Source organism: Triturus cristatus, chromosome 2_1 (genome assembly GCF_964204655.1).
Source record: "Triturus cristatus chromosome 2_1, aTriCri1.1, whole genome shotgun sequence".
NCBI classification, from domain to species: Eukaryota; Metazoa; Chordata; class Amphibia; order Caudata; family Salamandridae; genus Triturus; species Triturus cristatus.
Genome location: NC_140581.1, coordinates 568,327,833 through 568,350,550, shown reverse-complemented (window position 1 = coordinate 568,350,550; position 22,718 = coordinate 568,327,833). Strand labels below are relative to the sequence as shown.

Below are 22,718 nucleotides of genomic sequence, written 5' to 3'. Positions count from 1 at the left end.
TGCCCCTTAGGGGCTCCAAGGGTAATTTAGACCTCGGCCATGCGGGTCTTCTTCAAGACTGTAGGGGGGCAACCAGAGAAGGTATGATGGATAAGTCATATACCCGCAGAGTTATGTGGGGTGTATATTCCTCCTGGGGGTAGGTTCCTATGATCATTCAAAAGGCACAGTATGCAAGGGCTTAATGTGGCAAAAGACAGCATCCGCATGGAGATATGTCGCACATGCGGTTGAAGAACCGTGCCGGGAAATTCTCCTGGGTTGGCGGTCACAGTTTAAAGGGCAATTAATGCCATGCGCTTAGTGGAAGCGAAGCCGGCGTCCGTATTTCGCCAGGGAAGGCAGGAAACTCTCTTGTGAGTAGCACTGTGTTTTTCTAGTCACAGTTTTAACTCGAATAGTGGCACAGTGTTAACCTGCGTTCTGGAAAGCACATTGAGTAACCCACAGATCTGTATGTGGGTTATTGGTTTTGACACAGAGATCCTTCTGTTACCTGCAGCTCATAAGTTGCAATTCTTTTAATACAGCACAGTGCGCCATGAAACAGCATCAAGGAGCTGCACACAAACTGCAAGGCATGAGTTTATGACCTTACTGTTTATTTTTTCAATCTGTTGTGAATCAAAGGTTGTTAAAAAGGCTCCATTGGGCAGTAATAATTACTACTTATTAGTGCAGACCATTCTAAGCATGTTGTAACATTTGTAATCCTGACTTTGTGTTTCTCTAGACCATGGACTTTTAACATGTAATGCCTGCCAGTAAGGATGATATGTGACTGCTATACCTTATAACCCCAATCCTCTTATGTAGCTTTTTCTACTAGATTGATTTACACACTTGTGTTATTTATTGTGTGCATGTGATGTAAAGTGCTCTGACACCGAACAATAGGATGAGAACACTATAAAGGACATGGGGTCTGATTACGAATTTGGGGGTCTCACAGCGGGCCACCATGCCAGCGCCCCGCTGCAAGACTGTCAACCCCGTAGTCTGACTGCTCGCTGTATTCCGACTGGAATCCAGGTCGGGTGGTCGTGTGGCGGCGGACCCATGGCGGTGCATATCTAAGGTGCACTGGTGTGCCTTAAACATGCGTAAGACTGCCACTGCCAATGTTGTGCATTTCTTTTTGTGCAGGAACGGGGGGTGCAAAACTACAGGGGTGACAACATGTGCCCCCCTGCATGCACCCCCATGCACTGGCCCTCTTAGTTTCCTCACCGCCACCCTTTTCATGGAGGGCTCACTGCCATGAAAAGGAGGGCAGTGAGGAAAATCATAATATGCTCGGTGGAGCTGTAGCGGCATATTACTTCCTCAGACTGCTGCACCACAGCCACGGGATCAAGGATGGACCGCCACCATGGGTTGGGACTGCTGAACTCATAATTGGGCCCTTGAATAAAATTAATTAGTAACTGCTATTTAAATAAAACATTTTGTAATAATCTATACATATAGAAATACCTGACGTTCTTTTTTTACTTTTTATTTTTTTATCTTAAAAAAAATAATAATAAATTGGCGCACTTGCGAACGCTGCCTTTTCTCAGTTATTCTGGTGTCTCCCTCCACCGCTTGGGCCTCCAGGTTTCCTATTTCCTTTTCTAGGGCGTGACATTTCAGTTGTTTCTCCTTATTTATTGCCCCTATTTTGGCTTGTGCTTTGGCCCAGAGAACTGTTTTAAAGGCCTCACATAGGGTCACTTAGAATCGATCGAACCCACATTGTCTTCAAAATATTGTGCTGCTCTCTTCCTCATCTCCTCCCTAAATTCCTCGGGCCCGATTCACAGAACTAACTTAAGACAAAATCCTAAACTTACTACCATTTTCGTAATCACAGAAGGCACTTACTAATTTTGGTATTCACAGAAGACACTTACTCACTTCGGTATTCACAGAAGTTAGGAGTCCTAACTTTAGGACTCCTAAATGCCTTCTGTGAATACCGAAAGTCTTAAAATTAGGATTTTTCTCAGTTTAGGAGTCCTAAAGGTAGGAGTCCTAACTATACTACTACTAAACTGAGAAAAATCCTAATTTTAAGGCTTTCGGTATTCACAGAAGGCATTTAGGAGTCCTAAAGTTAGGAGTCCTAACTATACTACTACTAAACTGATTAAAATCCTAATTTTAAGGCTTTCGGTATTCACAGAAGGCATTTAGGAGTCCTAAAGTTAGGAGTCCTAACTATACTACTACTAAACTGAGAAAAATCCTAATGTTAAGACTTTCGGTATTCACAGAAGGCATTTAGGAGTCCTAAAGTTAGGACTCCTAACTTCTGTGAATACCGAAATGAGTAAGTGCCTTCTGTGAATACCAAAATGAGTAAGTGCTTTCTGTGAATACCAAAATGGTAGTAAGTTTAGGATTTTGTCTTAAGTTAGTTCTGTGAATCGGGCCCCTCATCCTTAAAGAACCAGGGGTCTGTCCTCGGGGCAGTGTGTAATCTTTTTGGCAGCCTTTTAGCCTTGCCTCCACTGAGGAGTGATCAGACACCCCTCGTGCCACATGGCTCCTAAGCCAGGGTGCTGAGTAATGGGGTAGTTAAGCCTAGAGAGGCTCCCAGTCAACGGCACTAAGTGAGTGTAATGTCTAATTGTTGGGTGTTGGTGCCTTCATATATCCCCTAAGCCCATGGCCGCCACAACCCCTCCCAGTTGGCCCACCCCCTCCCTGGAGTGTTCCCTGACCTATCTATTCTTGCCACATCCTTTTCTGCCGATAGTATATCATTCATGTCGTCTCCCAGGACCAGCCTGCCCTCCGGCAGCTCCAGTAACAGGGGACCCAATGCGTCCAGCATGGCGTTCTGAATTCCCAGGGGTGAGTATACCGAGCACAGGTTGATTCTCTTCCCCGCCCTAATGTGTCCGTCCATATCTTGCCCTGAATTGATGTGAATGCTCTCCTGCATAGGATACCCACCCCCCTGGATCTGGAGGTGTACCCTGCGTGCACTAGGAAGGTGTATCCAAATCTATCTAAGGCATTACAGTGATTACCTTTTAAATGAGTTTCATGTAAGTGGACCACATCTGGTAAATGTCTTTTGAGGTATTGCAAGACCGTTGACCTTTTAAGCTTGCCATTGAGTCCGTTTACATTCCAGGTTGGATTTCTGTCTGCCATACCTAAATAGTTTCAGGACAGGTGTCCCACACTCATCTGTTGGAGTGGCAACCCTGGTGTGGTTATCCCATCCTCTATCTGTTGTTTGCTCCTATTGTACATTCCCATTGCTCCCTGCTCAACTAACAACTGAACTTCTCCTCCTGCCACCCACTCCTCCCTGCTACCCTGCTTTTAAGTTTGTGGCGTCACCAACTTTCCAACCCGCAGAGCGCCTGTCGCCCCAAAACTAACATAACAAGTATATTCAACTGGGGGTTGCTCGTTCCACCGAGATAACGAAAAGAAGAAAAAACAAATACTACTTCCTTCCCTACCATCCGGGCCCTGTGCTGGATAATCATCACCATATGTCTCTTAGGGGCTGTCTACCTGGCGGACCCCTCCGTGCAGCATAATCCCAATGTCTCAGTGTTCATGCCCCTTACTTCTGAAACATCTCGGCAGCAACCACAGGCTTTCTCTGTCTTGCCTCTGTGAGGGTCTCACCCACTTATGATTCTTGAGTCTCTACCACTGTATGTGGGCCATCAGATTCCGATGCTGTTGACTGATGGCCTCGCTCGATTCAAGCCTCCTTTCCACCTCTTTCTGTTCCATGCTTCCGATTGGGGTCCTTCCCTTTGTCGCGGCCCACTCTTCGCCAGCCCTCCAGTCATTCCCCTGCCTCCTCTGGTGATGCGAAAAGCCAAGTTTTCCCATTTGTTATGACCCGCAGTCGTGCTGGGAAGAGCATCGAATATTTCAAGTCTCTGACTCTCAGCTCCTCTTTCACTGATTCAAAGCTTCTCCTCTGCCACTGCACTTGCAGTGTGAAATCTGGGAAAAATCTGATTAGGGTATTTTTATAATGAATGTCCCCTTTTGTTCTGGCTGCTTGCAGGATAGCATCTCTGTCACAATGGTTTTATATTCTGGCAATAGTTTTGCAAGGCAGGGCCCCTGGTTTTCGGGGGCACCGGCACTCTGTGCACCCTCTTGATGGAGAAGAATTTAGACAGCCTGAGGGGTTGCAGTTTGGTGCGATGAGGTACTCCAGAAATAGGTCTACACTAGGGCCCTCTGCCCCTTCTGGGACCCCACTTCTTTAATATTGTTCCTTCGTGCCTTCCCTTCTTGATCCTCCTGCCTAGCGGCCATGTGCAAGGCCTGATGCATTAGTTGCTGTATCTGTTCTTCAAGGCGTTGTGTTTTAGACTGGAGATGACTGATATGGGTTTCGGCCGTTGACACTTTCTCACTTAACTTCAATAGGTCAGCCCTGATCAGCATGACCTCGACTGAGATCAAGTCAATTTTCGGCTCTAGGGAGCCCTTTACATCCTTGATCGCCGCCACAATATCAGCCATTGAGGGTTCTTCGCCTCCCCTTTCCCCCTCCCCCACCGTCCTCGTAGGGGTTAGGAATGGTGTAGTTGTCCATCTTGTTTGTTTGCGTCGGGCCGCCGCCTTTGGGTTTCAGCATCCTCCCCTCAGTGGCTGCCGGGCTATACGGGGCAGGGCCTTCGGGTTGCTTGTCTCCACCACACCACCTTCATGGGTTCCCCCCTACTCAGTGTCCGCCGTATGTCCGGCCTTCTGAGTTCTACTGGATCTCTCCTGAACATCTGTTAGGGCGGGGTATTTGTTGTGTCTTCTTTGTGGGGGGTCTTCTCTGTGTGGCGGTGTGCAGCATCACCTTTGCTTATTCCCTTAGGGGGACAATTCAATGCCCCTTCGGCCGAGGGCTCGTGGCAATCCCAGGTCCCGATGGCCCGATTGCCCCTGACCTCAGCGCCCCTCCAAGGTGTCTGCAGTGGTGGAGGGCCTGTGGACTGGGCCGTAGGCCTACTGGCTCCTACTACTGCTTGACTCCCGCCATTACGGTCTTGGCCCCTGCTGGCTGCCTCAACACACCACATCACCAGCGCCACGGTCTTCCTACCTTCGACTGTCCCGTCCTACGGATCATTCGGTTTGGCTTGGTCTCACCTTCCAGATCCGGCCTTTTACATTCTCCGGGCCCCGACCGTCCTTTCAAGTACTCCGGGCCAGGTCTTCATTGGCCCCCAGGTGCAGCACGCCATCCACCACAATCTCCGGGGGGGCTGATCGCGGATCTCACAGCTTCGGTCCGACCCCGAGAGGCACAGCCCACTGGGCCCATACACTCTGCTCCGGCCGCCGCCCAGGCTCTCCAGCGATCTCCGGCACCACGCCCCACCGAGTGATCGGGGCCGGCAAAAAGGGACCGGGGGTCACCCCCTCGCCACTCTACTCCTATCTGCATGGATTTGTGACCCCCCAGGGGGTCAGGATGTAATCGGATATTCAGGCCCAGACAGGAGCTCTGCTGGCACTTTTTTGAGGACGGCGGGTGAGGTGAACAGTTTTGGTGAGAGCAAGGGAAGTGGTTTTCTTTTTTAAAACTGTTATTATCCCCCGTCTTTCGAATCCTCTTCCTGCTCTTACCGCACCGGGCGTCAAAAGATCGAGCCACGCCACTGTGACCCTTGCTCCCCTGAGGGTGCCCTTAACTCTACAACAATTTTTTTTATATTTTCAGACAGTCTTTTGATTCTCAGACAGACATATAAAATATTAAAGTCAACGGGATAGGTAATTTTAAGGTAAATAAAATGCCTTCAAAATGTGTGGAGACGTGCAGAAAACAAACACAATGAACAAGTGCAATCCGGTATCATTTTTATTATAGGTTATAGTGAATTAAGTCTATATTAAATTAGCCAAGACACTGCAGGAACATAAATGCATAGACAGAAAATGACAACAGAAAAAGTCCAACAAGCCCTCATACACCACATCCTCTCAACAGCTTATGCTAGTGTGCACCATGCACATTGCTGAGAGTTGTGAGTTACCAATGATGAAGAAAGGGAGCCATGCAAGGCAAATGCCCCCTCACATCAACCACGGAGTAATAGACAGTGCTAATTTGGGTTCAGTGGGCACCCATATTCCTTCTCCCTGGTGCTACTGCACCTGTTACAGAAGTGAGAGTTAACAGAATTAATTCACCTCTGTTCACAGCCAGCAGGTCCAGATTTGGTTATTGGAAACATCATCACATACGTTGACAATAGGAGTGCCAGAGGTCATCCTTCTGTTGATAGTTCAGTATCTAAGTGTACTTTTTTAAAACAAATATATGACTTTACCATGCAATTCTTTACCATGCATGCCTTAACGAGGCAGCCTTTACCATGCATGCCTTTACCAACCAAGCTGAATAAGGAAAAAACATGACACAAAGAACATCCACCATCAATTTCAATTTATAAAAATAGCTCTTATTTTTACCATTTTCTTAGACACTTTTTTAAACACCAAAATAGATAAAATCCACTAGGGGGTTCCATAGATATCTGGTTGTGTGAGGGCCATTGCTCCTGAGTAATTAGATCACCCGATCTGGTTTCTCAGTTGACCACTGACCACTTTTCTGTTAAATTTTCATTGATAGGAACTGCATACTCTTTGGATTTACCTCTTTCTAAAGTTGCAATTTACTTAAAAGGTACATTAAATCTGACTTAGGCATTAAGCCATGTTTAATGAAATGATTCTTTTGATACATTGAAGTACAAACTTTAGTAGTCCCATTCAGAAATGAGCACAGCTGAGTTGTCAGCATATAAACCCCGTACTTGCCAACGGGGCGCAAAGCTTTCGACAGCAAAAACAACAGTTTTGGATTTTTACTGTTAAGACACATAAAGCATGTCCTACCCTTTAACATACAGTACCCTGCTCTAGAGCTCGATGGACCTGCCCTAGGGGTGACATATATATTATAAAGGAAGGTCTGGACTTTGTCATTAGCTTAAAAGGCAAAGTTGGGTCAGCATTTAAAAAAATGCTGTGCCAGCCAGTACTGGCAGGCTGGGAGTCTTGCTTTGCCCCGTCACACTTGCAGTGGCACAATAACTGCAACAGTCCATGAGGGACATCCCTGGTACCATATACTAGGGACCTATTAGTAAGTTCTCTTATGCCTTTTGTGGATGACCTAAACAGACATACACGTTTTCATGGTCGGAGCACTGGCACTGAGGTCTGGTTAGCAGTCCTGGGTGCACTCTTAAAGTCGAAAAAACCAGCTGCATCAGTCCCGAACTTTGGGGGAGATCATGCAAAAAGAGACATGTCCTTAAATAGCCTCCCTCTAGAAAAAAGGTAATAAGCAAGTAACCTATACCCTGATAGTTCTCATCGTCTAAGTGGAAGAACCTGGAAAGGCCATCAGCATTGGCATGGACATTCCCAGGTCTGTGTTTCACTGTAAAGTCCATACCATGTAGGGAAATGGACCAGAGCAATAATCTGGGGTTCACTCCCCTCTTCTGCGTTAGCCACCTGAGAGGTCTGTGGTCAGTTTGGGAACTCTGAAGTGAGTCCCAAACAAATAGGGTTGTATCTTCTTTTGGGACCAAACCACAGCAAAGTCTACCAGCTCAATGGCAGTCTAACCCTGATCACTGGGGATGAGTCACCTAATAAAAAAGGCAACTGATTGATCCTGGCCTTCATAATCTACCTGTGCCAACACTGCCCAATCCCATGTTCAGAAGCATCTGTCTGGAAAATGAACTCTTTACTGAACTCAGGTGCCTTTGGTACAGGTGTTGCGCACACATATTCTTTTAGGGTGTCATAAGCTTTTTGATACCCCTTCACAAACATTCTATAGTACTCCGTCTGGCCCAGAAAGGCTCTGACCTTGGGCTGTGTTTTAGGAGCTTCCCAGGCCAGAATAGTCTGTATTTTGGGTTGGAGAGCAAGTACATGCCCTCCACCTACTTGGTGGCCCAAGTATGCAACTGAGCATTGCCCTATCTGACACTTACTTGCCTTGATAGTCAGGCCTGCCTGTTGCACGGCCTGGAGCACTACCTTCAGGTGGAACAGGTGTTCCTTCCAGCTGTGACTGAATACAGCACTTTCATCCAGATATACAGCACCGAAGCTTTCAAAACCTGAAAGAACTCTGTTTACCAACCTCTGTAAGTTGACAGGTGCATTTTTAAATCTAAAGGGGCCATTAGGAGTTGAAAAGGCACTTTTTCTTGCCTCCTTGTGTAAGGACCACCTGACAGTACCCCAAAGTCATATCAAATGTGTTTAGTTACTTGACAGCCCAAACATTGTCAATGACCTCATCAGCTCTGAGAATAGGGTGAGCCTCAGTCTTCGTGACTGCATTTAGGCCTCTGTAGTCCACACAGAACCTCATCTCAGGTTTAGCCCATTGTGGGTTTGGTTTGGGCATCCACACTACTAGACTGGCCCTTGGCCTACTGGGGGCTCAATCACCCCAAGTTCTAGCCTAGTGGAAACCTCAGCTTTGGCGTGATCTGGCAGCCTATAAATCTTATTTTTGACAGGCAAGCTGCCACCTGTGTAAACATCATGGGTACACCATGCTGCCACATCTATCATCATGACCTGGGTCATGCCTGCTCTGTAATGGTGGAGTTTTAGCCTGTCAACATGGATAAACCTGTGAGGTTTCCAAGGTCAGACATCTGACTTTCCCCTTCTTTTCCAAAATTGGAGAGGGCCCAGTCCACTTTTCCTAGAGGGCCCTAGGAGCTACAGGCTCTAAACCCCACACTAAATGTCCAGCTTGATAATCTACCAGCGAGAACATCTGGTCACACTAGTGATTGAAAAGCTCCCGGCTGGCTTCCTAATTCTTATTTTCCTTCTTTGTGTACTTTGCCATCGTGGTGTGAAGGCCTAGAACATAATTCACAATGTCTTGTTTAGTTTCCTTGATGTACCTCTGCCATATGCCTCTCACTAAACATAGTGGACCTCTTACAGGGTAACCAAAGTGGAGTTCAAAAGAGCTGAAGCCCACTCCATTTTGGGGTATCTTCTTATGGGCAAACAGAGGGCATGGTAGGAGAACTTCCCATCTCCTTCTAAGTTTTTCTGGCAAACCCATTATCATGCCTGTCATGGTAATTCTCTCAATTGCTCAGACATGAGTCCCGTGCTCTCCATGCCACTGGAATCAAGCTATCCTGGCTGAAGAGGGGTGAAACCCCGAAACCGTTCCTAGGATGCTTGGTTCCAGTCCAGGGAGGACCTGGCTTGGCAGTTCGGGCTGGACTGTTCCCATGAGGCACAGGGTCAAGACTGATTTGCATATGGCTGGGTTCAAACTGGAATGGCATGGTGAGCAAAAAAACGATTGATTTAAGCCCAGATCTCTGTACTGGGGTGAATGTATGACATTGTTCTGCATTCTGTCCATCAACTGTTGTTTTTGCATTTATCACCCCAAGTGGGACGGGTATGCTCAGACGTGAGTCCCGTGCTCTCCATGCCACTGGAATCAAGCTATCCTGGCTGAAGAGGGGTGAAACCCCTAAACCGGTCCTAGGATGCCTGGTTCCAGTCCAGGGAGGACCTGGCTTGGCAGTTTGTGCTGGACTGTTCCCATGAGGCACAGGGTCAAGATTGATTTGCATATGGCTGGGTTCAAACTGGAATGGCATGGCGAGCAAAAAAACGATGGATTTAGGCCCAGATCTCTGTACTGAGGTGAATGTATGACATTGTTCTGCATTCTGTCCATAAACTGTTGTTTTTGCATTTATCACCCCGAGTGGGACGGGTATGCTCAGACGTGAGTCCCGTGCTCTCCATGCCACTGGAATCAAGCTATCCTGGCTGAAGAGGGGTGAAACCCCGAAACCGGTCCTAGGATGCCTGGTTCCAGTCCAGGGAGGACCTGGCTTGGCAGTTCGGGCTGGACTGTTCCCATGAGGCACAGGGTCAAGACTGATTTGCATATGGCTGGGTTCAAACTGGAATGGCATGGTGAGCATAAAAACGATGGATTTAGGCCCAGATCTCTGTACTGGGGTGAATGTATGACATTGTTCTGCATTCTGTCCATCAACTGTTGTTTTTGCAATTCTTTCAATTAGACCATTGCCTTGGGGATGGTAGGGGGCGGTGAGCCTATCAGTAACACCCACTCATTCCATATTGCTTTCAGATAAGCAGACATAATGTTAGTGCCGCTACCTGGAATGACTTTCCTAGGGAAATCTACTCTGGTAAATACAACAGGCAGGGCCCTAATCACAGCAGGAGCAGTCACTGTCCTCAGTGGAATTGCTTCTTGATACCTGGTGGCATGGTCCACTATCAAAACGATGAACCTCTTTCCAGATGCAATTTGTGGGTCAAAGGGCTCAACAATGTCAATTCCCCAGCCTCTTAAACAAAGTCCCCACCACAAAGAGTGGCACCAGGGGAGCCTTTGGCTAGCCCCTGTCTTGCCAATGGCTTGATAGGTGACACACAAGCGACAACAACCCTTCACTTTCTCAGACATCTGAGGCCAGTAAAAGTGAGTGACCTCACCCAGATTTTGGTCTGCCACAGATGGCCAGCTAAGGGAATATCAAGGGCTAGGTTAAGGAGAAGTTCTCTGTACTGCTGTAGTAACTACCACTGTCTGGGTTGCCCCTGATTTGGGCTCCCTTGCCTCACTGTACAGGACTCCCTCCGCCCTGCATACCTTATGGGTACCACAGACATCTCTTTGTTTTTACCTTCCAGCTAGTTGCCTCAGGCTTTCAAAAGTGAAACAAGTCTTCTGCCCCTTTCTAAAGGGATCACCGGCTCCTAGAAGCTCTGCCAGCTATGGCAAATATGTTAAGGGAGCGTCCTCCTCTTCAGGCACTAGACCCTTCATCTCAGGGTTAGGCTTCGTCTGGGGCTGAGTACTCTGGGAGCTGACTCCCCAGACTTCCTGCCCTTTCTCTTTTTACTAGAGACCTGTGGCCTTCTTCCAGAATGCAGATTCCCTTGACTGTCCTGTAAGGATGCATATGATCTAGTTGGCACACACACACACTCAGGGAGGCCCAGCATGGCAGCATGAGCCTTTCTTTCCACACCTGCCCAGGCAGACATTTCCTGGTAGTTTCCCAGCAGGCATTCCACTGGGATGGTAGAGGACACCTCCACCGTCTTTAGGTCACTAACCCCTCCCTACTCTAGATCCATCATAACCATGGGATGTGACTTTGTATCATTGTCAGGCTTGACTATCTGGTGCACCACATTGGGATCATTTTGTCTGGGGAAACTAGCTTAGCCATGACCATGGTGATGTGTGCACCTGTATCCCTCAGAGCCTTCAATTCAATCCCATTGATTCTTGGCCACTGCCTGTACTTTCTATGCTTGGTGACCAATGAGCAAAGGGTTCAAATTCCTTCCCATCCACTGAAACTAAGGTGAAAGCAGTGTACCTTCTGGAACTCCCCTGTGGGGGACATGTCTGTCCCCCTTTCTTAGGATCACCTCCATGGGACTTCTCTGACACCCTGGTGCATACCCATTCATCATCCATCTTGCCCAACTCTCTAGGGCTAGACAGTGTAGAATTTACCAGGTGCTTGTGTTACTTCTCTGAGTGCCAATTTGTAATGATATGCTACTTGACCATCAAATTATAGAGCCCCTCATAGGAATCCATGTTATTACCCTTAATCCAGTCATCCAGTGACTTTACTAAAGCATCCGCAAAGTGACCTCACATCTATGTTGCCTTCTTATATGTACTTCTAAACTTTGTTGATAGTCTTCTGGGTTTGGACCAGATAGCTCTATCAGTGCTGCCTTCATGTGAGTGTAATAATCTGCCACGTCATCCTCTATTGTCAGGGGCCTATCTCTCCCCGCCATTGCAACCAGTTCCCACAGTTCATCCTTAGAGCTCTCTCATAGGAAGGCAGACACCTGTTTATGTCATCTCCCTCACAATATTTAGACACAATCCCATTGGACAATTTAGAATCATAGGGACCCCCTATAGTTATCTCAGTGTCTTTGCTGCTCCCACCATTCTCTTGGGACACCAAGTCCAACTCGACTCTTCTTTCTTCAAGGGACAGTTTCTTTTCTTCCAAGGTCAGTCTCATTGATGACCTCCCTATCATCATCTTCTTCCCCACGGTATGGGATGATCTAATTCGCCAAAAGTGCTTGGGCTCTGCTAGCCTCTTCACAGGCCCTGACGGCTTTCTCTAGCTCCTCATTCTTTGCTAAGGCTCCCAAGCTGATCTTCCTGTCCTTGCACATGACTCTTTTGTTGTTGATTCTGAGTATGGATGGGGTGGCCAAGTCAATCTCCATATTTTCTAGACTTTTTGTGACCTCTGGACATGTAAATCACTTTGCCACTGGATTCAAGCAAGCCTGGCTGAAGACGGCTGAAATGCCAGAAACCGGTCCTAGGAAGCTTGTTTCCGGTCCAGGTAAGACATGGCTTGGCAGTTTGAGCTGGACTGTTCCCATGAGGCACAGGGTCAGACTGATATGCATATGGCCATGTTAGAACTGGGGTGGCAGGGTGGGCTAAAGAACGGTGATGGATTAAACCCAGATCAGTTGACTGGGGGTGAGTGCTTGCAATGTTCAACACTCCGTCCATCATTTCCTTTGGTTTATACCATATAAATTACTAGGCAAATAATAAATTAATCAATCATTCAAATTGCCAACAAGCATTGGTAACTTCTGATATTAGCAGTTAATTTACTTTGAAAATTTGTATAGTTGTAGTTTGGTTACTCTGGCTCACTTTGGGCGACCAACTGATCCAGTTGACGGAGGCCTTCCTGGGTCACCCCTCAGTCCACAAACATGGTGGAGCGACTATGGCCAAAGAGGTTGATGTCCCTTGAAGTTGGGTTGAAGTTCAGCCAAAAGCCCAATGTCACAGGTCTCTGGTTACTGTGAAACCAGCAATTCTGCTTAGCAGAGGCTAGTGACTATCTTGGGTGACCAAACTGCACTCCGATGACTCCCCAAGTTGAACACACTTGAGTGCAACTTTTGAGTGCTGAGACTTGGTCTCCCAGGCTGCGCTTTGGTGGTCAGTGGCTACCAGCTCGCTAAGCCAGGCATCTTCAGCATTTGCGGCAAATATGTCTTTAATAGGACATCATCCAATTGACTAAAGCCTAAAGGCATAGCCCTCTCTTTGCTAGCCCAAGGATCTGTAGGTGCAGTCCAGTCTTAGGTGCAGCCTCTCTTTGCCAGGTCCAGGGAACAGCAGAGCAGTCCTTCATCAGTCCTCTCTACAGTGAAGATGTGACCTGAAGTCTGGGAGCCAGGGGTGCTGCTTTTATGCCCAGGACTTGCACTCAGGGAATACAGTGACTACTAGCCAATGGGCTATCAGAGCCTCCCCTGCCCGATGACAACTTGCTGTCAAGTGTGGTATCTAGCTGCCCCAGAATGCAATATTCTGCCCACTCCCAAGATGGCAGGAACCCTGTCTTGGTATGTGGAGCTCAGTACCTCCCCCTAGAGGTGTGGCTAGCTTATGACTGCACGCCCATGGGTAAACTGGTTTGGCAACTGTTTCGCCCTCTCTTTCTCTAACACCAACCTGTGCATCAGAAAAAAACAGTAGCCTCTCATGTGTGTGAACCATTTGCCCTTCAAAGGCGACTTCCCCTTTGAAGCTTGCATTTTGGGCTCATCCTGTTGGGCCTTCCTTCCAGGGAGAGGTAACACTTCTGCCAAAGGATTGTGCTTTGTGTTCTTACCTGGGAGTTGTTCACACATCTCCCCAGCAGGACAGAAGGCTGTCTTGTGGCCAGCAACCATAAACGGTTACTAGAAAACTTGTGAAACAGAGTGTCAATTTTCTAAAGTTAACAATTTACTTAAAATTTACACTAATTTTGACTTGTGCATCAAGTCAGGTTTAATGTAAGGATTATTTTATAACTTTAAGTGCCATTTTTAGCACTCCCATTCAGAAGTTAGTAGAGCTGAGCTTTCAGCATGTGACACTGTACTTTCTACAGAAAAAAACGACAATTATGGGCTTTTACTTTCAGGACACATAAAAACACATGTCCTACTTTTTAATATATAGCACCCTGCCCAACAACTTGACAGGCCTGCCATAGGAGTGACTAATATATATTACAATGGAAGGTCTGTGATTTCTTATTCACCTTCATGCACAAAAACAATCCTCTTAGGCTTTTTCCTCTTTGTGTGCTGCATTCTGCAAACAATGAGGAGAAATAAAGATATATTTCACTTGTTGTGCCTCCCCCAGGAAGACATAGCATTTTGATGCATTTTTTAGGTTTAGCTGTCTTGGTAGATCTAGAAATGCACAAAAATTCCCAGTCGCTGCCTTGTGTTACTCCCGATTTACCAAGCAATGCAGGGCCACACATGGCTTGGTATATCTGACTTTAGAAATGTGTTGCCCATGTGACGCCATGCGTGAAGCATGACAAATGCGGGCAATTATTGGCCATGTTTATCCTTGTTCCTATATTTCAAATCAGTATTACTGATTCCACCATTGCAGAACATCATTTTGATACACTATTTTCAATGAGTGAATTTTACTTCTGATGCAGTGTGTCTGTGATACAATAGTCAAGTGTTTGTTTTTGTTGCAGGAACATAATATTTTCAATGGCCACTACTTCTGACACAGTACATCTGCTCTGGTTCAGTTATTCAGAATTACAGAATGCAGGAAATTATACAATTTGGGCACATATTATATCTAGTGAACACAAGGTTTTTAGAGTTATAGAGAAGTAAGGCTCTTTAAGCATTGCTAAAAATTGAGACGTATTAAATATTTTCCTGTGGTCATTATCAATACTGTATTTTTCCAGATGTTGGGTGTGGAGTGTGAACACTGGAGAGTGCCTAGATAGTGAGCACTGAGAACGAATACACCTCCACCAACACAATTATCAACATGTATTGAACTTCTTCACGAAGCAATGGCAAAAGCAATTGACCACCCTCCACCCTTGCTACTGACCGGTCTCATATTTAGCCAGATATTTGTGAATGCAATGCTGGACCCTCAACTATTCTTCAACCGACGGCTAAACGTGTTTTGCTTATTTGGTGAACAGCTGGAATTAAGTAACCGTGTTATTTTTCAAAACCTCTCTGCCTGAAAGGTGAAGCTGGTGGCCAGCACCAGAACTCTGAAAATTGTTCCATTATTACTGCCATACTGGCAACTGAGGCAAAGAAACAGCAGATGGGAGCCAGAAAATACATCACTCATAATGGGTGGAATCATTCTTTCCCTAGTCAAACTAGTGCTCATTAGTTCAGGGAAGCTCTGAACTGCTGCTACCTGCCTCATCAAAATTAAAAGGTCAGCGAATTTAGAGTTTTTCTACCTCAGATTTCACCAGCTCAATGAAGGAAAAATCTCTGGGAAAATAAACTGGATAGTGAGGAGTTACTGGGAGTATCAGCCACAATATAACAAAAATGATCAATCCTATGAAGCAACAATCTTAATGAGAGGAGTCAGGTGGGAGCTAACGTCTTGTAGACATCACTGCTTGCTGTCACAACTGCAGCCGTACCATAAAGGAATAGCAAGCAGGCAACCACGAAGTCGTGCACTGGCCTACTTGTTGAACTTGTGGCAATGATTAGGCGTGGGATACTCTATATATTTCCTCCATAACCAGACCAGCCATTTTGGACTGGGGCATGAAACCCTTGTCAAGGTCCTCTGCATACTTCCTCCAGCGTCGAAAAGTTGAATAGCTGTGGCACTGTGAACATACATTGGAAAGATAAGCGGCTAGGAATAGTCAGACTCACCAGTGCCCTGACTGGTGGCAACACCAATATTTAAGATGAAGCACACAAATTCAACAGTTGTGCACCCAGAAAGATATCATTCACCATCATTGCAAACTATGTGAAGCCATTAGGAGTTGGGATCCTCGCTATTACTTCCCCAGCTAGACTAGCATTGTTGTGTTATAGCTTGTGGCCTTGTGAAGCTCCCTGATTACCAACACAGTGGACAAAAATGGAGCATTAATATAGTGCATGGCAACACACACATACAGGATGCAAATAACTTCTGTGATAGCTCATATGGCCATTTTTTTTTCTTCAGTATTGGACCATAGAATTTGGATCATAGAGAATGACATGTAAGTATTGACTCTGCTCTCACACCTTACCCCATGTCTTAAAATTCGTAGTGCCATTAGTTTAACAGGCATCCGCCAGCCGCGGTTCGTGCAAGTAAGAGAGGTGGGGCCGAGTGTGGGGAGATTTCGACAGACGATGACAAGAGAAAATTAAATAAATAATACATTTTCCCTCTTCATCCTCTGTCGAAATCCCCCCTCATCTAGACCCACCGCTCTTACCTGCACAGGCCGCGGCTGGCATCTACTCCCTTGTGATGTCATGAAGTAATTGGTTGGCTTCTTTATAGAATAGTATCAAGGGACTGTGTAGCATTACCACGAATCCCTCTCCTACCAGCATTATTAATTTAAATCAAATGGAACATTATCATTTAATCCTAAATGTCTTGTTGAACAAACTTTTACCATAGCACTGTGATCACCAAATCTAATTTATTTTTACTTTCTGTATACCAAAGATTAAGTGTAGAGTTTTTAATATAACTCTTTTTTGCTTCTTAAAATTAGAATTGCATATCACTAAATTGTTAAGGAAGATGCCTATCTAAGTGCATTCAGGCATCTGTTAAATTCACTTAAACCCTGAGTAAATCCTGTCTCTGGAGAACAATTGGTACAACTTTGTGTTAATGAAATTCTTTTTATTTTAATCTTTAATATCTTCATTTATGATTATGACTAAGACATCTCCTTAGCATTCATGATTTCTGATGTATCGGCTGCTATCCCATTTTGAATTATTTTTCTTTAATAAAAAACATTCCAAGATGGCCACTGTAGGGGCACATGAAGGGCAGCAATCTTAGAATCATTTTCCTTAATTGAAAAAGAAAACCCATTCCAAGATGCTCACCATGCATGTGATGGAGTGAGATTTTAAAATTACATCCTCACGAAATTAAGTACCTTCATAATAATGTATTAACTGCATGGACTAACCAACCCTGAAAACACACATGTGGCAAACACATTTTACATAATATACTAAACCATGATGGCATGAGTACGTATTAACTGCTTGCGTTTTGAAAACTCGTACTAGTGCATGTTTATGTTGTGTTGTACATTGCACATTTTACATGTTGTGCACGAATAACAGAAAAACTGCTTTAAATTAATAGCTTTCGCTAGGTAATTATTAATACAGGGTAATAGAATGGTGGGAGGTAAACATAATGGGTTTCATTTAATGAATTATTGTTCTCTTGTGTTTGTTTACTTTAGTACAAGATTTGGGCCTGCATGAAAATGGCCTCTTGTCCGAGCCCGCATGAGGTTGTCTTAGTTTGCAAGAAGTACGCATGCGCTTAAAGCTCTGCCTGCTCACGAGCTGCTGAGTGCACCAGCTGACGTAATCCGTGTGAAGACCATGTTGACCTGCGTCCTATTGTTTATGTGCCGAGATGCAACAGCGACTGTAGGAACTGTCATCGCTACGTGCAATTGAAGGTGAACCGGATGTCATAATATGAGAGTGTTGCAAAATGTATAACTAGAGACATAAGTAGTATATGATTTCATTTATTCTTAATACTTCCTTTGTTAAAACCAGTATGGGATTTATTGGTGATGAGGAGACTATAACATGACTTGTGCTAACCAATCACAGGCTTAGTTTCTATGGACACTGCAACATTGTAAGATAGTGAGTTGAGATTGTCAACCAAAGGAAGGAAATCGGCAACGGTATTGGGGGCTAAGGCTTGGAATTGTATGCCAAAGGAACTTAGAGCGACAGAACAGGAAGAGCAGTTTAGAAAGGCCCTAAAGACTTGGATCTTTGGAAAAGCAGATGCCTGCTGTCCGGCCCTGATTTAGCTCTCAAATTGATACAGCTGACCTTAGTCCCCCTTAGAGCGCCAGGAGACTCCGTTAGGAGTGACAGCTGCGCTATATAAGCTATACTTTTAATTTCATTTCAGAATTAGGGTATCATTGATATCCCAATTGGGGTGTGGTTTAGTTGAGAACCGGAGTGTCTGAACGAGAGCACTGAGAGAGAGCACTTTAGGTACGAGAACGTTGCGGGAGTGCTTGAGAGGAGACTGCGTCCGAGGAGAACTAGATCAAGGTAGATAGGTTGGGAGATGGTTCTGATTTTCTTACTTAATTGTATCTATCCTGTTTAACTTTGTCCTTTGGAGCCTATCTCTAAGGACCTCTACCACACACTCGGCCAAGGAAGTGGTTTCCTGATTCTTTGGTGGGTATCACCCTCCTAAATGCTTTAATTCTGAAATATTCTGCAAAGTAATTTTTGCTTTACCTTCTTTTCCCTCATCCTTATGCACGCTTTGATGTTGAAGTCAATGATTCATTTTGATTACATTGCTTGATAACTGTTCTCTTATGAGTGGTCTTGTATGTTCACTGATAATCTGAATGAGCATATAAATTAATAAAATAAAATTATTAATCAGATAAATAACTCTGTGGTTATTTAATTAAAGTGTTCACTGTTTAGTGAATCATAAATCACCATTAACTTGTCAACTAATGGTCCATCGACCAGAAGAAGACAGTTGAAATCATGAATAGTTAGGAAATTATTAGAATGTGCTATTAATGTGAAGTATAGAATGTCAAACGTGACAAATTAAACCCCCAAATCCAGCGCTCGTCTTCAGGGATCATTTATGGGTAATGTGTGATGGGCCCAGTTGTTTGATAAGTGATTTATGTGTGACATTTGTCCTGGTCCCTGGTTCATGAATTTAGGGGTTGCGCTGGATCACATGTGAATGAACGGCCGACATCTTGGAGTGTTATGTCAGAAAGCAGAAGCATTCCATGATGGCCGCCATGTGTATGCACATAACCATGCACATTTACAGTGGCCATGTTGGAATACTTTTTTAAACTATGAAAAACTACTCTAAGCTAGTCATCCATTTGCCTTATATGTGAAACTAAAGCTGCCATGTGAAAATTAGTTGATGAACATGTTGGGGCCCTGCAAATGATTCCTGAGTAAATGCAGTGTCAGAGGCAAAAAATGCACGCGATTGAAAGCAACACTGCCTTTAGTGTCATTTGAATGCACATTATACACTTGAATTGCGACATTCTAAAATCTAGATCATTTACATTATTCATCATGAGTCTTGGATGTACGTCAGGGACAAAGATACTCACCTGCTTTTAAGGCAAATATTAGGTCATCAAACTCTTGTGATTCCTCATCAGCCACAAGTGACCCATTGCTGTATCCGCCAGATAAATTGAAGCCATCGCCATTCTGTGGACTCTGTTTATAGATCTGACTTGTCCGTTCCCAATCAGCTGGCATCTGAAACCATGAAAACTATATATTAGGGATAAATAGACAATAAATAAAGACCATTGTAAATAGTACTGTGTTAGTTGACTGTAACATGTCTTTCGACCTACAAAGCTTTTATTATAATTTTTCCTAGTTTAAAAATGCTCTTGTTAAACCTTGCAAACTGTATCTTTAGTTTCACATGGAGTTATGTGCGCAGGTAGAATGCCTGGCCAATGTACAAGTCTCTGTGCCCATTTTCTCAGATTTTGTTTGTTTAACCGAGCTAGGAGTGTGTGATCTGGAAAACTCACACAAAGGTCTATTGAGCTATTTCTGGTGATTACAGCTTAGCTTGCTATTCTCACAGATTCAAAGGTGTATTGAAAAGAGAGATAGGAATCTAGGCGGAGGGACTGCATGTGTGCTCACTAGGCCCCATTCACTCCATATCTTGGGGGCTGCGCAGAGGCCTGGTCTCTAGTAGATGCTGGCATTGGACCAGGCTTTCCCTTGGTGAAAGACAGCTGCAGGGCATGCATGAGGGACATAACCATGCTTGGTCAGCAATAAGACCTCCTGCATCCAAAAAGCCAATCATTCATGGACTTACATGTAGATAAGACACCGTGAGTGGGGGGCTATGTCCACGGCATGTGACCCACCAGTCAGGCAGCTGTAGATGCCCACTTCGAGCAATTAGGTTAGGTCAAGTAGATCAACAGCATCAGTAAACGAATACAGCAGGTGAAGGGAGGAAGGTGAGGTTGTTCCATAGTGTGTTCAAGTTATATTAGGCACAATGCGTCCAAGGATTCTCTCGTCCACACCAAAGTAGTGCAAGTATAGACAAGGCCAGCAACAAAGGATGCGAGTGAGAAACCAGAGACCCAGAAGCAATGGGAGAGGGGGTGAGCATGGGGAAGTTGGCAATAAAGGGAAATCAAGGGACAGCAGATGAATGAAGACAGGTGGATCCATTAAACCACACCTGACCTTACAGCTGAATGGATGCCCACGCTGGCTCTCACTGGGTTTCAGTTGCCTTGGGTGAGAGTGAGGCCAGTTCTGAGCTCAGTTACAGTTATGACGGTAAGCAGAATGGGCCAGGGACACCCCTGAGGACCGAGGGATTAACACCCCTCACTTATCCTGGGTCTCGTTTGGGTGCCCAGACAGGTCAGCCGAGGGAATGGGGGAGAGGGAAGGCAGGATAACGTCACTACTAGGTAGCGATACGCTGTTCAAGTTTGATGCATCAGGACATTGAAGTAATCATCTCTCAAATGAAACAAAGATGAAGAAGGTGGCAGCATGCTTCATGGAAAGAGAGTAGAAGAGTATGCAAAATGGACCTGTCATTAAGGAGCGATTAACTATGAGTATAGGAGGCTGTTTCGTCAACATACAATGGTCGGCAGGTAACCAATGGCTGCCAGATAAGATGGGGGAAGGACATCATTGGGACAAATGCAAGAAGGTTAATCTAGAACAGGCTGCCTGATATGAAATAAGCCAGGTTAGGAGATTGCCAGAAGATCCAAACATGCACATCAGTGACTTACTGAATTGTGCCTGACAAAAGTACTAAGCTATTGGTAGTGATGTATGTGGTGCCAAAATTATAACAATTTGGGTCTGTTTCAAATGGAGTGGCCCCTCCCTTGGAAGCAAGGATCCATCCTTGTTCCTAAGCAGTCCTTGGAAAAAGATGTTTTCCCCAGTATCCATTGACAAAAATCTCCAGTGATGATTCCACATGACACAACCCTTCACCAGTAGCATTTCTGTAAGCAGTGAGATCAAATTACAGGTTAGCAGAACTTGTTTCTTCCCTTGTGGTTCCCTTACATGTGATTCTATTGCCTTTGATTACCCTGCCTGTGGTCCATTTGCCAGTGGTTCCACTGTCAGCTCCTTCCCTGCACTGCATATGGCCCCACTGCCTATTATCCATATTCATTTGACATGACTCCATTACCTTTGGCTAAATGGCCGTTGGCTACATTGCGTGTTTCTTCACAGTCTGTGACATCCTTAGCTGGGGTTCTCTCGGCATCCTCATAGCCATGCCTGGTGCTGAGGTTTATTAGAGAGTAAGTAGCCTTCCTTCCAGTACTAATCCACAGACTGCAAAGTCATACAGGAGCACTATGCAGCTTTATCTGCTTTATGCTACACAGATATGTCTAGCCTTTTCTAAGGCACAGTTGTAGTTATTCTGCACTACCATAATAGTGGGGGCTGATGGTGCAAGATCACAGAATAAACCGCATCAGCTGGCGATTATTGCATTCCAAAGGGTGCCATGATCTTCAAGTTCATCCTGGAAGAGGGGCCACCGGGAAAGATTTTTGGCATTTTAGGTATCTTCCATCAAGTTGTATAAGTGAAACGTCTGTATTCCAATGATGTGAGACTACAGCCCATATAAACACATATGGATCCAACTAAGGCTTTGCAGCAAGTAAAAACCATAACTAACAAAATGTGGTTCTCAAGTAGCCCCTCACATGAGCACAGAATATGCACCAAGGATTCGTGTTCATATCTACATAGCCTGTGATGTTCCGATCTCTCAAAGACAGGTCCCAGAAACTCCTCAAATTGAGAAAGGGTATTTGCAAGACATGCAATCTAATGAATTTATAGCTACCTATGTGCACGGCTAAGAGATGGCCAGAATGTTAGAAGATGGTATATCTGCTAAGTGTTTTTACAACAAGATCCTTAAACTCCCCTCAAAGATCTTTTGTAACAGATTAGCTTTTAGCATCTTCTGAAAACTAAAATATGGGATCTCCCCTCTAACTTGTTTTACCTCAAAATTGTTGAGTAACTGGCTAAATTAACCGCAGAAAGGATATTGAATATCCTTGCTTTGAACCTTTGAGCAATATCCCTTCATATTATCCCATTTACTGAACCCGCATCAGAGAGTTATGTCTGACTGGATAAGTGCTAATACTAGTCTTCCATTGCCGGAGATTTTCTTCTGCCATTATCATGCATTACTTTTACACAAAAGTGTGCCCTCGAGTGAAAAAAGGTAAACAACACACTTGTTAACCACATTTAGCACCAAATCAATAATTGCATGAAAGCTGTATGAAATTTAGGGAATTTGTTCAGAATCAATTATGCAATTTTGCTTTTATGATTGATTAATAAGGGTCAGAACCTGGATCATACTTCAGCTAAGCTATTTACTTAAATAGTACCGGTAAATAGCAAATTAACCCTAAACAAAAGGATACTGGAGTAGGATATGTTTGGCATTCTATTGCCTCTAAATTAGGGGTAAAGAAATGCTT

The 22,718-nt window shown here is 44.9% G+C and overlaps 1 protein-coding gene across 1 annotated transcript in view; it reads right to left on the bottom strand.

The window, feature by feature from the left end:
* ADGRV1 (adhesion G protein-coupled receptor V1) overlaps positions 1 to 22,718 on the bottom strand; it is a 1,990,932-nt gene that overhangs the window by 52,073 nt on the left and 1,916,141 nt on the right. The window contains exon 89 of the mRNA XM_085632468.1: positions 19,278 to 19,431. Within this exon, the coding sequence (XP_085488594.1) occupies positions 19,278 to 19,431 (154 nt within the window). The remainder of the gene's footprint in view (positions 1 to 19,277; positions 19,432 to 22,718) is intronic.